This window comes from Myodes glareolus, chromosome 1, assembly GCF_982192425.1.
Source record: "Myodes glareolus chromosome 1, mMyoGla1.1, whole genome shotgun sequence".
In the NCBI taxonomy this organism is placed as follows: Eukaryota; Metazoa; Chordata; class Mammalia; order Rodentia; family Cricetidae; genus Myodes; species Myodes glareolus.
Genome location: NC_142026.1, coordinates 27950013 through 27967944, shown reverse-complemented (window position 1 = coordinate 27967944; position 17932 = coordinate 27950013). Strand labels below are relative to the sequence as shown.

General features: G+C 38.2%; 1 protein-coding gene across 1 annotated transcript in view; it reads right to left on the bottom strand.

Annotated features, from left to right (window-relative positions):
* Psmd1 (proteasome 26S subunit, non-ATPase 1) overlaps nucleotides 1-17932 on the bottom strand; it is a 76215-nt gene that overhangs the window by 42058 nt on the left and 16225 nt on the right. The window contains exons 8-16 of the mRNA XM_048428988.3: nucleotides 15240-15300; nucleotides 13658-13786; nucleotides 11784-11872; nucleotides 10919-10997; nucleotides 9970-10143; nucleotides 6674-6785; nucleotides 5381-5577; nucleotides 4336-4431; nucleotides 2499-2563 (exon numbers count right to left, since the gene is read on the bottom strand). Of these exons, the coding sequence (XP_048284945.1) occupies nucleotides 2499-2563; nucleotides 4336-4431; nucleotides 5381-5577; nucleotides 6674-6785; nucleotides 9970-10143; nucleotides 10919-10997; nucleotides 11784-11872; nucleotides 13658-13786; nucleotides 15240-15300 (1002 nt within the window). The remainder of the gene's footprint in view (nucleotides 1-2498; nucleotides 2564-4335; nucleotides 4432-5380; nucleotides 5578-6673; nucleotides 6786-9969; nucleotides 10144-10918; nucleotides 10998-11783; nucleotides 11873-13657; nucleotides 13787-15239; nucleotides 15301-17932) is intronic.

Below are 17932 nucleotides of genomic sequence, written 5' to 3'. Positions count from 1 at the left end.
TGTTTTGGTTTGAGGTTATAATCTGATGAGTCTGTCATATGTTAAGATTTATATTCTTGTCACAGCAAACAGATTATTTCCTTCCCCTTCCTGATGCTATAGATTAAAGTCAGGGACTCATGAAAGCCAAGACAAGTGTCTTACTGCAAAGCCACCCCCCTAACCTAAGGTGGCTACTGTCAGGCATCACACTGATAATACTCTAAGCTGTACATTTTATACACCCAGAAGCACACACAGGTGTTTCAGAAACTCTGAACTCTAACTGTAATACTACCAAGCACTGCCCAACATGCTCTATACTGTTTGCAGATTTCCATTACTGCACACCTACAAAAGCAATAACAGAATCTATAAACTAGCTTCAGCTATTTCTTAAAGAATCTTTGACTTTATCTATAGCTAGTGAGATGATTCTAGCATTTCCAGATAGTCTATTGATTAAAATATAACATTATTATCAACTACTTGTGAAAAGGAACAACATAGTTTCAAAATTTTACTGCTATTTAATTGAAATTTCTATTTTATGACTTTTTTTTTTTTTAAAAAGGCAAGTCTCAGTATATGTAGCCAAGGTTAGTCTTAAACTTATGATCTTCCTGAAGATGGGATTACAGGCATATACAACCATGATATCTATCAACTTTTTAAAACCTACATTTTGCTTATTTGGTTTTGGATTTTTGTCTTTTCATACAGCGCTATGGATCAAATTCAGGGTCTTACAGATGACAGAAAATTGCCCTACCACTGAGATCAACCCCCAGGTTTACTTTGCCACTGATCATCATAATCATTATAAGCGAATAACAGTTTCTAAATCTGGAGAAAGACTGAAAATAGTATAACTGCACGGTCATCTTGTGAAGAAAGGGAATAATACAGATGAGAATTATACACAAAGATAATTTCATTTCAATTGAGGAAGAATAAATGTTTTTGATATTTATGTCTAATTAACATATCTAAAGAGTTTGTTTTTGTTTTTATAAATCAAGGTATAAGCTAAATGACTGAAAGGTTATTTTAAGAGATCAGAGATGATGGTACACACCTGTAATCCTAGCAGGATGATTATGAGTTGGAAGCCAGCCCGGAACAAGAACCTGGTTCAAAAACCAAACCCTGACTATCAGAGGAAAGGGAAAGACAAAACAGTGAGCTCTGGAGAGATGGCTCAGCAGTTGAGAACATGTGATGCTTTTGCAGAAGGACTTAGGATTCACTCTCAGATCCCACATCAGTGGCTCACAACCCTAAGTAGATCTGATACCCGGTTCTGACCTCTGTGGTTTCTACACACATGTGATGCACATATATACATGCAGGTAAAACACATAAGGAAAAAAAATTAGAGCACAATACTTGAAAGTAAATGATGTCACATGAGGAAACATAAGAATTTTAGACAACAAGACAGACACTTCTCAAATATTAAATGCAACCAGGAAACTAAGAACAATATTCTATTAGCACCTTTTCAAGGAAGACAGAGCTCTGGCAAAAGCACAGGGAGAGAAAGCTAGATTTATCATGAGACTATTTGGAATCTAAGGTTCATCATTTAGCTCCACAATGCAAACTTTGTGAAATTTAATAGTCTCAGTGTAAAAAAAAAATATGTATTTAATATGGGCCAACAAGATGGCTTAGTAGGGAAATGCACTTTGCTGCCAAGCCTGATGACTTTAGTTTGATCTCTGGGACCCATGTGGTACAAGAGAATTGACTCTTACATTTTTCCTTTTACTTTCAACAAGTGCATGGTGGTACACACATTGCCCACAGACATACATATACAAGTAAGTAAAAGTAATAAAAACATTTAAAAAGAGTATTTACTGATTTCTAAGTTCCTTTCACCTTTAAAAATTCATATTTGGAAAAAAATGCATTGAAGTGAAATTTAAAGAACTTACTTCTAAACTCTTGTTCCCTAAACTAATTGACCACATTCAATTTTCTTCATCTATAAAAATGTTTTAAGCAAGATACTCAACAATTCCTAGCCCCTATCTCTTCAAGAAGGTATTCTGGAAGACAACTCATTGAGGTCAATAAGCCACACACAGGGCATACACCTGTAACCTCTGCTACTTAGGAAACAGAGGCAGGAAAACCTCTTGAGCCCAAGTTCAGGACCAGCCTGGGTAACACAGAACATGCACACACATCATTTGACTCACTAGCGCCACCTGACTATCATGGTGTGAAAGGAGTTTACTAACAAAAGATGGCTCACAGGTGACACCTGCTGCTGAAACTGGGATTTAGCACATTGTATGAGCTAGTAAGAGCCAAAAAAATTTAAAAAGCAGGTATTACAGAAAACTGAACAGAAAAATGTTGTTTTAATTCTCAAATCCACAATGTTTTTCTTTCAGACACACAGAAGCAACCTTACTGGCATCCCTCTGAACTTTGATATGTTTAGGTATTTAAACTTTTACATAAGAAATAGAATACAAACAGAATCTGAAGCTAAAAATTATTACCTGAATAAAATGAAGCCAAGTGATTCTACTGCTGCTCTCCTGACATCATCATTAACATCACTTACCTAGGGGGAAAATTTAAGATGATTGTAACACACATTATAATACACATTCCATTAATACATTGATATAAACGCCATCACTCAAATGTAAATTAGGCCTTAATAATATTTTTGATAAGTTTTAACTAAGTATATAAAAACATATACCTCAAATATATACAGTAAATAAATTTAAAAAATAATAACACATGTAGTTTTTTTTGGTTTTTTTGTTTTGTTTTGTTTTTTTTGGTTTTTCGAGACAAGGTTTCACTATAGTTTTAGAGCCTGTCCTGGCACTAGCTCACGTAGTTTTTAAAAAGTCTTTCCTAGCTCTCTCCTCCAGCCCGGCAAGATGCCCAAGGGAAAGAAGGCCAAGGGGAAGAAGGTGGCCCCGGCTCCCTGCCGTCATGAAGAAGCAGGAGGCTAAGAAGGTGGTGAATCCTTTGTTTGAGAAGAGGCCTAAGAACTAGAAATGGCTTAAATTAAAATGTAAGAGTTAGCCAATAAGAAGCTAGAGCTAATGGGCCAAGCAGTGATTTAAATAATACAGTTTTTGTGTGATTTTTATGGGAGCCTGGGTGGCCAGGAAACAAACAAGCAGTCCTTTTTACAACAAAAATCCAGCAAAATACAAATGTTTACAATATAATGCACACTATGCTGACTATGGTGGTCTGAATGAAAATGGCCCCCAAAGGGCTCATAGGGAGTGGCACTATTGGGAAGTGTGGTCTTGTTGGAGGAAGTATGTCACTGGAGGTGGGCTTTGAGGTTTCAGAAGCCCAAGCCAGGACCAGTGTCACACTCTCTTCTTGCTGTCCACAGAACAGGACTCTCAACTACTTCTCTAACACTATGTCTGCTTGTATACCACCATGATGACAATGGAACTCTAAACAAACCCTAAATGTTTTCGAGTTGCTGTGGTCATGGTCTCTTTACAGCAATAGAACCTCAATTAGGACAAGAATTTGCCAAATGGTGGTGGCATATGACTTTAATCCCAGCACTCAGGAGGCAGACACAGGTGGATCTCTGAATTTGAGGCCAGCCTGGTCTATAGAGTGAATTCCAGGACAGCCAGGGCTACACAATGAAACCCTGTCTCAAACAACAATAGCAACCACCACCACCACTAAACAAAAAGAGAATAATCAAGCACAAATGCTAATAAAGTAGGACAAGAGTATATCTTAATAGAGATAAATATCCTCTCTGCACTGCAAGTGATGCTGTTTTTCCCTTTCCCATTGTCAAGATGGTAGAAATCCATGAAGTTAAATGTGGAATGAAAACTATTTGAGCTGGCAACATTATTCTTAATGAACTACAATCTAGATTGAGAAGACTGAGGAAAAGGCTGTTGGCAAGGATAGGCATCAGATGTACTGTGCAGGAGATCTCTTGAAACAGAGCATGTTCCCAGTTAGTGGTACCCAAAGCTAATTTCATTGGCTATAAAAAATGGTTTCTTGACAGTCTTTAAATCAGCCTATTTTAGGATGATTACATAGTCTCATGATCTTGTCTCTTACAAATGAGAATGCTCCTTGGGGTAGAGTTTCAGAAAATATATTTGACTGCCTTTGAGGACGATTCATGCTAACAGTACTATTCTATTCTGAAAATCTACTGCTGAATTATGGATTACTATGTCCAATAAATGAGAATCTAAACTTGAGACCACTGATGATGATCATATACATGATAATATGGCATAGATAGCCTAAACCTCTACTGTCCACCTGCAAGCTTTTCCTTCCACTTTACCCCTAAAAAATCAGAGTACTTACAGCAACATGCAGCAAGCGTCGAATAGCTTTGTTGTTACCAGAGCCACAGTAAGCCATGGCTACAGTATACATTCCAGACCTTCGAAGAATTGGGTCCTGAGAAAGAATAATTCCAATTAATCCTCAACTTACTTCCAAGAGTGGCTGTTGGTGGGCATTGTGAAGCAAGCCTGTAGTCCCAACTACCTGGGAGGCTCAGATGGTAGGTTTGTGCCCAGCTATATTGCAGGACAACCTGGGCAATGCAGTGAATTCCCCTCTGAAAACAAACACCCCAGATTTAGTAGCACAGACCCCAGGCAGATTTGTTTAATGTAACCTTAAAACTATTCATTTGTGATTGGTAGTTTGCAAAGTGAATGGGGAAAATAAGCCCCCAATAAAAGAAGAATTGGTGTATTTTTTTTGTTGTTGTTTTTTTCAAGATAGGGTGTCTCTGTATAGCTCTGGTTGTCCTGTATCTTACTCTGTAGACCAAAATGGCCTTGAACTACCTTTGCCTCCCTAGTGTTAGCATTAAAGGCATGTACTATCACCATATTCTAATTTGTTTTTTTCTTATTCTTGAGCATGGAGCACTGCGTGGAAGAAATGTGGAATCCAACAGATTTACTCAAGTAAGTATAGAGAATGCCAGTTTTCTGATGAAAAAATAATAAACATTATATCTTATTAAAGGACTATTAAGCCAGGCAGTGGAAGTGCATGTCTTTAATCCCAGTACACAGGAAACAGAGACAGGTGGATCTCTGTGAGTCTATAGAGCTAGTTTCAAGACAGCCAGGGCTATACAAAGAAACCCTGTCTCGTACTGGTGCATGCCTTTAATCCCAGCAACTGGGAAACAGAGACAGATGAATCCTTGTGAGTTCAAGGCCAGCATGGTCTATAAAGTGAGTTCCAGGCCAGCCATGTCTGTTACACAGAGAAAACCTCTCTCAAAAAATAAAACAATAAGCCTGTCTTAGGATGTGGGGAGGACTATTAAAGCATACAAAAAGGTCATAGAATAAGAACGCAGGGGAGAAAACAAATAGGATCTCACCTTATCACGACAGAGAGATTCAATGAGAGCATCAGCCTCTTCCATCCTTCCATACATCACTAATGCAATGCCAACTGCTAGACCACGCAGAATCTTCTCATGCTGAGTTTCTTGAGCATAGCCAACCATATCCTCAATAGCCTGGGCATTTTTAGAACCTAACATAACCAAACCTAAGGCCAGGCCAGCTGCCTCCCCTGGAATAAGAAGTAAAATAACGAGCAACAGTAATGTTTATAGAGCCAAAAACCATATCCAACTGAAAGAAGCACCTATTTGCACCAATTATCAAAACAACCATTAGCCTAACCTCCTGATAGGAACTAAAAAAATCTTGAGGTTTAATTTATGCAAGTTCTGCCTGGATGTATATATGTACAACCACATACTGCCTGGTGCCTAATTTAAAGATGATATTAAAATTCCTAGAACTGGAGTTATGAGCAGTCCTAAGATACCATGTGGGTGCTGGGAACCAAACCTAGGCCTTCGGTAAAAGTGACAAGTGCTTTTAACTACTGAGTTATGTCCCCAGCCCTTGCCACCTTAAAAAATAAACCCAACTTTTTATTATTATCTGTTTATTTGTATGTATGTGTGTTTGTACATATATGCACATGTCTGAGAAGGTCAGAGGGTGTTGTATCCCCCAAAGCTGGTATTACAGGCAGTTGTGAGTGCCTGATGTGGGTGCTCAAAACTGAACTTAGGACCTCTGTAAGATCAATATGAGCTCTTAACTGCTGAGTCATCTCTCTCCAACAGCAATTTTTTAAAAAGGGAGACATCTTTTACAGCTATTTTTCCTTTTAAATGCAGCATCAAATCTTGTAATAAAGTCAAGAGATATCATGGCAACTTTTTTTGTTTGTTTTAAAACATTACCACCAAACACCATAGAATATTCTCAGGACACAAATAGCTCTCTTTAAAAACTTTCTATTTGCACAAGTTACTTCTGTCAGAGCACTCTGCATACGCCCCTTTAGAAAGTCTATGTCAGAAAAAAAAAATAAGATAAACCTGCTTAAAGGAGCAAAATCTGCTCCTTCTTCAGCAAGAGAAACCCACTAAATTTTTAGGACAACACTAGCCTTCTCCATCCTGTCCAATGCAATGCCAACTGCAAAACAAACAACAACAACAACAAAACCCAAAAACCAAAAACAAAAAACCCCAAAAACAAAAACCTAGAATTTCCTCATCTTCAGTTTTTTAAAGACTATAAAAGACAAAACAAAAATCACAATTCTATTAATCATGAAGACTGTTGCATCAGTAACCAATGTTTACCTGTCACAGCGTCATCCTGATAAAGGTTTGTTTTCAGCAAATCATACACATCTTGACGAGCAGTTCCCATTGCAGCCAAACCAAGGCCCAGGCTGCCTCCATGTCTAACAATCTAGGGCAAAAAGCATTGGTTCCAATAATCTAGAACACATTACTTAAAATCCAAACTTAAATTCTAAAGTACACATGCGCGATAACCTAGGCTAGTTTCAAACTCAGAGTAGCTAAGGATGATCTTGAATTGTTTGATCCTTCTACTTCTCAATAGTCAAAAAATATTTTGACAGGAAACATACAGAGGATGGCTCAGTAAGAAAGATCAGAGAATCAGGAGTTCCATGGTAACTTCAGCAATTTTAGTTATGATGTCTGCTGGTGCACACAGTGACTAGAGAAGTGCATGAGAGAAAGAAATAATAGTACCTCCATAAATTTACATGAGAAAGACTGAACAATACTAGAGGCAAGTACGTGAAAGAACAGGAGGCGGGCAGGTGAAATCTGCTGATGTTTGTGGCCTCTGGAGAAGGAGGCAGCACAGCAGATGCTAAGGACTGAGGAGAAAGCACCTACTGAATACATTTGTCAAGCAGGGAGATGGGGTAGAGCACAAAGCTCATCTTCATCTGAAAAAGGCTTTGCAGGTTGTTTACTGCAATATACAGTTTGTGCTCACTGACAGCAGCACTCCAGCACTCTTTGGGAACATTCCTTCCCCACTGACTGACCTTGGTAAATCACACCCTGTCCTAACTGACATGTGGGTGCTGCTGAAGCCAGGGCAATAGACATTCCACCTCTAGAATTTTAATGTTTTCAACTAAAGAAATTCAAGGACAAAAATGTTTCAAGTTTGTTCATCTTGACAACAGGTTCCCTGAAGACATAACGCCATTAGTTCCTATCTATGTGTAATGCATCACCCAGAGTTACTCAGCTTTTAGGAAAAAGCTGGTTCATCAATATTCTCATTAATTATGTAAGATACTTCTGATTACAAACTTTTGCTTCATTCAGAAGAGGTCTCTATTACTAGCGTTTTGTTGTTGTTGTTGTGTGTGTGTCTGTCTGTCTATCCATAAACTACCTGAAAGTGAGGTAAAGATGTGCATATATACATGGAGTGTTAATCAAGACACACCATCTTCTTGGTTCATTTTTTTCCACAGACGTTTGAGGCTAAGGTGTTCTGGTTCATTTAACCATTATCCTAATAACTTTCTAAAAATCCACTTGAACCTGAAAGCTAAAGTCTAACATCTCATTTCAGAGTCATTTAAAATAACTACTTAATAATTTTTTTAAAAAAAGTAACATTGAAAAAACTTATTTATGATTAAAATAAACAATAATTCTGACCTCTCAGAGCATATGCTACTTTGGAAGCCCTGCATTTCCTTTAAAACGACAAGGTTAAAACAAGTGAGCAGTAGGATCAATACAGTAATAACATCCCAAGAGCACAAGTGAGACAACAGTGTGCTTTAGGGACACTCAGAACTAAGTATGTCTTATGTCACCTGTTCTTAAAGGACATAAAAGCACAATTTTAACTTCCAGAAAAAGAAAAGGAACTTAGCTCTAAAAAAAGAAGAAAGGAAAAAAAGTAAGTGTGATGATTCATTTCTGTAATTTTGACACTCAGAACGCTGAGGAAGGAGAAGGCCTGAGTTGGAGTCTACCTGGGCTAAAAAGCAAGACTCTATCACAAGAAAACGGAACCTTCCACCCCAAAAAGCAGTATCAACATAACCTCCCCTCACCAAATTACTACGGAAAGTACTCTTTTTGGTATTACCAAGACCTAAGAAATCTTTCCTGTTGTGAAATATTATTTTAAGATGTGTTACATTCGTTTTGTTAATGCTGTTTAATATTTAACGATGCTAAAATGTGTTTCATTCTTTTATGTTGCATTTGTTTAATTCTGTGAAGCTGTGTTAACTTTGCCTGACTAAACACCTGATGGTAAGGGCTGGGTGGTGGTGGTGCACACCTTTAATCCCAGCACTTGGGAGGCAGTCTGAAAAAAACAAAAAGAGAACTGATGGTAAATAGCTAGGCAGGAGAAAGGATAGGAGAGGCTGGCAGGCAAAGAGAATAAATAGGAGGAGAAATGAGGAAGAGAAGACTGAGAAGCAAGAAAAGGAGGAGAGGGCCAGCCACCCAGTCAGGCACAGAATAAGAAAGAATGTTAGGAAATATTATTATTATTTTTTTTAGTTTTTTGAGACAGAGTTTCTCTGAAGCTTTGGAGCCTGTCCTGGAACTAGCCCAGGCTAGCCTCGAACTCACAGAGGTTCGCCTGCCTCGGCCTCCCAAGTGCTGAGACCTCTGCCCAGCTAGGAAATATTATTTTAAGGTATGTGACTTTTGTTTATGCTGCATTTGATTAACTGTGAAGTTGTGATTCGTTGCCTGTTTAAAACAGGCTGAGAGTCCTAATAAAGAGCTGAATGAATAATAGCAAGGCAGGAGAAAGGATAGGTGGGACTGGAAGGCAGGGAGTATAAATAGAAGGAGAGCCAAGGAAGAGGCAATGAGAGAACAAGGAGAGGAGGATGTCAGGGGCCAACCACCCAGCTATCCAGGCAGCCACAGAGTAAGAATGAAAGAAAAATATACAGAACTAAGAAAAGAAAAAGCCCAGAGGCAAAAGTAGTTAGGATAATTTAAGTTAAGGAAAGCTGGTTAGAAACAAGCCAAACTAAGGCTGGGCATTCTTAAGTAATAATAAGCTACTGTGTGTGTGTGTGATTTATTTGGGAGGTGGGTGGTGGACCCCCCTCAAAGAACCAAAAGAGTAATATATTACACAACAAAGAAAAGAAAAGGTACATAGAAATAGAAAAGGGTGAAAGCCCAGAGGCAAAAGGTAAACAGGATTAGCTGAATTTAAGAAAAGCTGGCTAGAAATAAGTCAAGACAAGGTTGGGCATATGTAAGTAAGTATAAATCTCCATGTGATTATTTGGGAGCTAGGTGGTGTGCCCCCAAAGAGTAAAAAAAGAAAAGAAAAAAAACCAGCTATACTATCCACTAAAATACTAAGCTGATTAATATAACTGATTAATGGTTCTCAACCTTCCTAATGCTGCGACCCATTAACACAGTTCCTCATGTTGTGAGGACCTCTAAGCACAAAACTATTTTATTGCTACTGCAATTTTGCTACTATTATGAATTGTAATGTAAATATCTAGTATGCAGAATATCTGATACATGACCCCTGTGTTGAGAACTACTGTCCTAGATTCTCAAATAATGGAAATTTGGTTTCTCATTCCAATACTTACATCATTGCTGGCATTCTTAAGCTGATTAAGGAGATAGTCAATTATGTCTCCACCATGATTGGCATGAATGAGACCCAATGCATAGAGACCTCCACCTTCCTGATAGGCTGATCCTGGAGAAGTATCCTTGGGAAGGTATGTTGCCATTAACTGTAATGCTTCCTTCTCATGGCCCTGTCACAAGAGGTAAGAAAAAGGTAGAGGAACACAGATGCACCATCTTCTCCACAGAATGTCTCTTTGCTGATGCAGGTAACAGAACATGCTCTCATCCAAACAACTCCATTATTCAAATATGAGTCTTTAAGAGAACTAGGTACACCTTGCTTTAAAAACATGGTGGCTAGATCTACTTTTTACTTTGTTTTATAATGTTTGTTCAGATTAACTTAGACTACACAACATTTCAACTGAACTGTGTGGTAGTTTGAATGTAATTGGCCACCATAGCTAATAGGGAGGGGCACTATTAGGTGGTGTGGCCTTGTTGGAGCAAGTGTGTCACTGTGGAGACAGGCTCTGAGGTTTCCTACGCCTAGTTCAGTCCACTCTCTATTGCCTATGGATCAAGATGTAGGACTTTCAGCTCCTTCTCCAGCACCATGTCTGCCTGCATGCCACCATGTCCCACCATGATGATAATGGACTAAACTATAAATCATCCCAGTAAATGGTTTTCTTTATATCAGTTGCAGTGGCCATAGAGTCTCAGCAACAGAAATCCTAAACTAAAACAAACAGTTGCAAAATAGATTAGTCATCCCAGGAAAAGGATTTCTGTTAGAATACACTTATTTTAGTGCCTTCTTTACTGTATCTTTCCCTGTCTGAGGACTGAGCTAAGCTGACAACATATACCTGTTGATGAATTACAATAAATTTACTCTTCTTAGCCCCGGAAAAATGGCTTCTTCTCTGATAGTTAGTCACAATGAATAAGATATGTTACCTTATGTATTACACCCAAGCTGGCAGTTGCAGTAAATTTGGCCCAGTTAGTGGCTCTGGCCAACCATTCCAAGTTATCTCTGTAAGAAAAAAAAGCAACCCGAGCATTATTAATACTAACTGTCCTAAGTAAGTTGTTCCCTTTTTGAGAAAGAGTCTAGCATTGTAGCCCAGACTGGTCTTCAACCAGTGATCCTCCTGCCTCAGCCTCCCAAATACTGTTATTACATATATGTGTTAATATTCTGAAGCTTTTTTGCTTGCTTATTTTTTGAGACAGGCTTCTCTGCAGAGCCCTGGTTGTCCTGTAACTCATAGAGATTCTCCTGCCTCTACCTCCCCAGTGCTGTGATTAAAGGCATGCACCATCAATGCCCAGCTCTGAAGATTCTTAAAATGGATGATATATAATTTACTTTGAAAAGGAAAATCATATATCTATAAATAATTTATATCAATTTTTCCTTCAAGTTACCATAGCAACTAATAAAATAAATTTATTTTTAAATAAGTAAATGTAAAACAAACAATATTTGTAACAAGCAAACATACTTAAGATTCAAGACTACTGAGAGTATAGTAAGAAGTGCTATCATTGTAATCTCAGTTACAAACCACTTGGTGGGCTGGAGAGACAGGTTAGTGGTTAAGAGTACGTACTATTCTTTCAAGAGAACCCAAGTTCAGTTCCCAGCACCCAAGTCAATGGCTCACAACCTCCTGTAACTTCAGCTCCAGGGGATTTGACACCCTCCTCTGGCCTCCAAACACAACTGTACATACCTACCCTACCCCCAGACACAGGAATACAGATAACTTATTTAAAAAAAAAATCCACCACAATGGAATTCTCCAGGCATATTTACCTAAGAAACTGGTCACTGGTAGTACCACAGTGCATGAATGAGTTTGCTATTACAGTTGCTGTATGACATACAGAATTTCGAACTGCATCCTACAAAAACAAGTACACACTTCTTTATCACTGGCAAAATATTTATACATACATAAGCTCACACACATTCAGAAGCCGTATTTTGCAGTGAAATTGGAAAACAATTGAGATGGGATTTTAAAATATGATTCTGGGAGCTGGGCAGTGTCCCAGCACTCGGGAGGCGGAGACAGGCAGAACTCTGTGAGTTCAAGCTCAGCCTGGTCTACAGAGTGAGTTCCAGGACAGGCTCCAAAGCTACAGAGAAACCCTGTCTCGAAAAACAAAAGAAACAAAAACAAAAGAAAAAAATTAATCTGGAGATATTTCTTTATATAAGGATTACATAGCTAGTCTGGAAAAACAAGACAATCAAATAGTATTATTTGTGGTATTATTATTATGAACTTAAGGTCATGATCAGATTTTTGTTTGTTTTATGGGACAGGGTTTCAAATAGTCCAAGCAGGCCTGAACTTGCTTGAACTCCTGAGATTTCTGCTTTCTCCTCTTAAGTCTATCAATTCTAGGCCATATTACAACACCTGGCTCAAACACAATTTTTTTTTTAAATCACAGATTTAATGTGTGAATTACAGATTTCCTACTCTTCTCCTGAATAGCTTACCTATTCAGTTAACTACTCAAATTTCTGTTTCTCTTTAGCATCTTGCCTAAGGGCTCCAAGGTACTGGGATAACTTGAGTAGCAATGCTATTTAACTTTTCTGGCCGCCACCTCTGGCAGTCACCAAATTATAAATACATCGATGTAGAAACATAGTTATAGTGCTGGGGATAGAACCCAAGGCTTTTCACACTTCAGGCAATCACTAAACCCTAACCTACTTACAAATTATGTGAGTCTGTAACCTTTTGCCATTTGTAAACATGAATCTAAGGTTTCAAAAGGCACCTTATAAATGATTAAATAAAACACTGTTTAGCCACTGAACAGTACATGGCTGTAAGAAAAGAACAAATGTCTCTGGGAAGGGATACTGAGTAAGAGAAAAGATTTTTTTTAATGCTATTTATCTTTTAACATGAAAACTTTTTACTCCCAAGAAAGAAAAGTTTATTTAGCACATTGTAAAGAGAGCAGTGGGCACAGCAATACAGATGAACTACTGGCCTTGAAAACACCATGTATGCACATATGTGAGTGTTCACGTGGGAGCACGTGTATCACCTCAGGCGTCACTCCTCAGGCGCTAACCATCTTGCTTTTTGAGATGGGGCTTCTCTGGAGTTCAACGGATTCACCTGACTCCCCATCACATTTGCCATATTTTGGGTTCCTGGGACTGACCTCATGCCTTGTTTTGAAAAACAACTGAACATTTACCAACTGAGCTACCACTGCAGCCCTTTAGAAAATTTTTGAACCTATTCAAAAATTAAAATCTGGTAGGATCAATATCTCAATAATGCAACAGCAAAGTCTTGATTATGCTATCATATTCAACTGTTATGTGAATACAATAAAGACAGAAATGTTTTAAGAATGAAACAAAAAACTCACCACACTTCCCAACAAGAGACTAGCACAAAAAACAGGAACTCAATCTTTGTTAATTCCCTTCCCTCCAGAAAGTAAGCGTGTTCCCCACTCACTGATCTTTTTTAGTACGGGGGAGTGAATCCAGGGACACATTATTCACACATGTTCAGTAGCTGTTTTTGCACTGAGTTTAGTCACATTCATTGTTATTTTTACAAAAAGTTAACATTTTCATGATTATAGAAAATAAAACAAAGGCTTCAACAAGGTATTAAAGAATGTTCCACTATGGACAATGTCTACCTTTGTGTTTTTCAGGATCATGAGGTCTGTGTTGTTATTTCGTATGAGAAACTGCAGGTGTAATTCAATAGCCATTTCACCACTTAAAATTTTAATCATTTTCAATGTCTGGTCCTTGGGCTCTGGACTCTACAAAAACAAAAAAGAACAAAAATCCAAATATTAGTGAAATTCACTAAGCCAATCTTATTTCATCAGCCTTAAACCAGAAAGCAATAATACACATGTAAGTGCATGCGTGCGCGCATATGCGTGCGCGTGTGCGCGCGTGCGTGCACACACACACACACACACACACACACACACACACACTTAGACTTATGTAACTCATACCCTCCTACACCCTTCTTCCCTTATATTTTAATAAGATCTAGAAAATTCAACTATCAATGTTTGGAAGAAACACAATTTCCTTTTTTAATCACATTCCACTGAGATAGGTACACTACAAATTCAAAAGAAGAATGCAATTTATCCCAAGGTAGTTTTTTAAACTAGGATTTATGATTTTTAATTATTTGTATGTGTCTGTGTTTGTGTGAATGTATGCTATGTGTGTGTAGGTGGCCTCAGAAGTCAGAAGAAAGCATCAGATACGCAGAGATGAGAGCTACAGGTGGTTGTGAGCCTCCCAACATGGGTGCTGGAACTCAGCTAAGGTCCTCTGAAAGAGCAGCATGCACTTCTAACTGCTAGGCTACCTCCCAGGCCAGGCCCCCATGGCAGCTTCTGTCTGTCTGTCTGTCTATCTAGCATCCATCCATCCACCCATCCCTCCCTCCCTCCTTCTCTCCATCCATCCATCCATCTATATTTTTGAAACAGTGTTTCTCTGTGCAGCCCTAACTGTCTTGGACCTGTAGACCAGGCTGGCCTTGAACTCAAGAGATCGGCCTGCCTCTACCTCCCAAGTGCTGGGATTAAAGGCATGTGCCACCACTGCCTGGTACTTTTATTTATTTTTAAAGACTTGCTTACTTTTATTTTTTTCTAAAGATTTACTTATTATCTATACAATGTTCTGCCTGCATGCCAGAAGAGGGCACCAGATCTTAATACAGATGGTTGTGAGCCACCATGTAGTTGCTAGGAATTGCACTCAGGACTTCTGGAAGAGCAGCCAGTAGCGCTCTTAGCAGCTGAGCCAACTCCCCAGCCCCATTTATTTTTATTTTATGTGTATAGGTATTTGCCTTCATGGATTGGTTGTGCATCACTCGCATGCCAGGTGCCTGCCTATGAAGACCAGAAGGGGGCATAGGGTCCCTTAGAGTTAGAATCACATACAGTTGTAAACCACAATGTAGGTGATGGAATTGAACCTGGGTACTCTAGATGAATTTTTAAAACTACTTTTTACAGAAAACACAAAAAAAACTTTCAAAAACGCAAATATATATCATGTATTTTAAAAATGTGCTGATCATGGTAACGACCACCATTAATCCCAACACTTGTCAGGCTGAGCTCTAGTCAAATCTATTACCGTCAGTTTCAGCCGGGACTACACAATGACAGTCCCCTCTGCTGCCACCCCCCACCCCCCAAAAGAAGAAAAGAATACTTTGAGCAGTCCACTCACTGTATCCGGCGTCTTTCCTACCAGTGCACTGCCTGTCTTCTCCTCCGTTTCCATAGGGTCACTAAAATGAAGAAAGCCAACAATCAACACTTCAATAAATCTCTTAAAATAGAAGGTGCAGGCAATTTAGTTATAGTGTAGATTTGAACTATGTCTAAAACATTTTACAAGAAAATATATTCACTTTGTGGGTATTATTCATTAAGAATTAAGATTCTTGTATCTCTAGGATGGAGAAAATAGATATTGAATCTCCCCAAATAAACTCTTTAAAACAAACAGAAGATGAATCCAGATTAGCAAACCTTGTGAATAATAAACACAACAAAAACAGGGACAAAAAAAAGTATCTTGTCCATTCCCAAAATAGTCAGGTGAAGATGAACCACCCAAAGCTAAAAACGTAAACTATCTGGGACCCCCACAACTTTAAACAGCCAATACGTCCTCTGGGTCAATCACAATGTTGTAGAGAGAATAGTGGGCAGAGGAAATATTAACACAAGAGAAAGTTTTAGGGAACACTGAAATTGGAAAAATGACCTTTAACAAGCTACCTCTGTAAAGGTTTTAGAAAGCTAGTTTTAGTAAAAATAAATCACAGAAAATGACTAAAGTAAAATCTTATACAATATGAGAAAATTTATTTCAAGTAATGGACATTTTATAGGTATAGTGGTACATGCCTTTAATTCTAGCATTAAGGAAGCAGAGACAGGTGGAGTTCTGTGAATCTGAGGCCAGCCTGGTCTATACAATGCGTTGTAGACTAGCTAGAGGCCAGCTTGGTCTACACAATGCGTTGTAGACTAGCTAGAGGCCAGCCTGGTCTACACAATGTGCTGGAAACTTGCTAGAGGCCAGCAAGGTCTGCACAATGTACTGTAGATTAACTAGGGTTATATAGCGAGACTCTTTCTTTAAAAAAATAAATAAAGAGAGAGAAAGAGAAAGAGGGGGGGGAAGTGATTTAAGATAAAAAAGAGAATCAGATGGGCTAAGGATGTAGCTCATTTGGTAGCACAGCACACATCAAAATTCAATTCCTAGCATTACACAAAACTGGTCACAGCGGATAATGCCTATATTATCCCAGTATTCTGGCCAGATATACTCCTATATCTGGGTAGAGCTCCTATATCAAAACAAAACAAATTAGAATTAGAAAAAACTCAGAAATTAAAATACAACTAGTAGAAAGATACAAATGAGAGAAAAAACTAATCATTTCAGAAAAGATTAACTCACATGACAGCAAATAAACATAGAATGACTTTTAAAAAGAATTTAAGAACAAAGAAAAAATTTCAATCAAGAAGAAATTTCTAGTTGGGCAATGGTGGCACATATCCTTAATCCTAGCACCCAGGAGATAGAGGCAGGAGGGTCTCTGAGTTTGACACCAGCCTGGTTGACAGAGCAAGTTTCAGGACAGCCAAGGTTACAGAGAAACCCTGTCCTGAAAACACCCTCCCCACAAAAAGAAGACATTTCAAGGGCTGGAGAGATGGCTTAGCAGTTAAGAGCACTGGCTGCTCTTCCAGAGGTCCTGGGTTCAATTCCCAGCAACCACATGGTGGCTCATAACTATCCGTAATAGGTTCTGATACCCTATTCTGGCATGTAGAAATACATGCAGCATATTCATCCATAAAATTAAATAAAGTTAAAAAATACTTTTTTAATAAACAGGTGTAAATATGGGTGGGGCAGTAAACGAAACTAAATGCTATTCCCCTAACATCAGGAACAAAGGAGATTTACTTTCATTACTGCTATTCTAAATGCAATGAGAATCCTAGCCAGTGTAGAAAAAAGAGGCAGGTAGGAAGAGTGAAAGAGAGAAGCAAAATGGTTTCTATTGGCAGATGCATAATTCCTATGTTGAGAATTCTACAGAAGGCTCTGTTTTTAAATTTTTCTAAAACTAAAAAGTGATTTAGCAACATTACAGGATTAATACATAAAAATGAGTATTTCCATATAGTAGCAACAAAAAACTGGAAATAAAATTTAAAATACTACCTAATAGCATCAAAAACTATAATACACTTAAGAATATAAAGACTTGGGGCTGGAAAGATGGTTCCTGGGTTAAGAGTACTGACTGCTCTTCCAGAAGACCCATGTTCAATTCCCAGTACCCACATAGTGGCTCAAACCTGTCTGTAACTCCAGTTTCAGGGGACCTGACACCTATGGGAAAACAAAACAAAACACACCAATGCACATAAAAAGAAATTTAAAAAAAGAATATGAAGAATTTAAGAAAAATGCAAAGAACACACCACTGAAAAAAAGTAAAGAAAATGTAAGTAAATGATGAAAAGTACCATGTTCATAGATTATGGGCTAAATATTGCCAGGGTTACAGGTTCAGTATTATAGAGTTCAGTGAAGAGATTCAACACAATCCCAGTCAAAATCCCCACAGGCTCACAGAAATGCAAAAGATCTACAATAGCCACAATAAAAAAAGAATCAAACTGGGGGAGGGGGTTGAGATGTATCTCAGTGGTAGTGTTTGTGTGGAATTTACAAGGATCCCCAGCACTAGGATAAAAACATCCTATAGTATCTGATTTGAAGACATAAGTCTTTGAAGTAATAAAGGTAGTCCTTCATAAGGAAAATCAAATAGATCAATGGGAAAGAGAAAAAAAAATCTTTCAAGCATTCATAGAACCCATTAA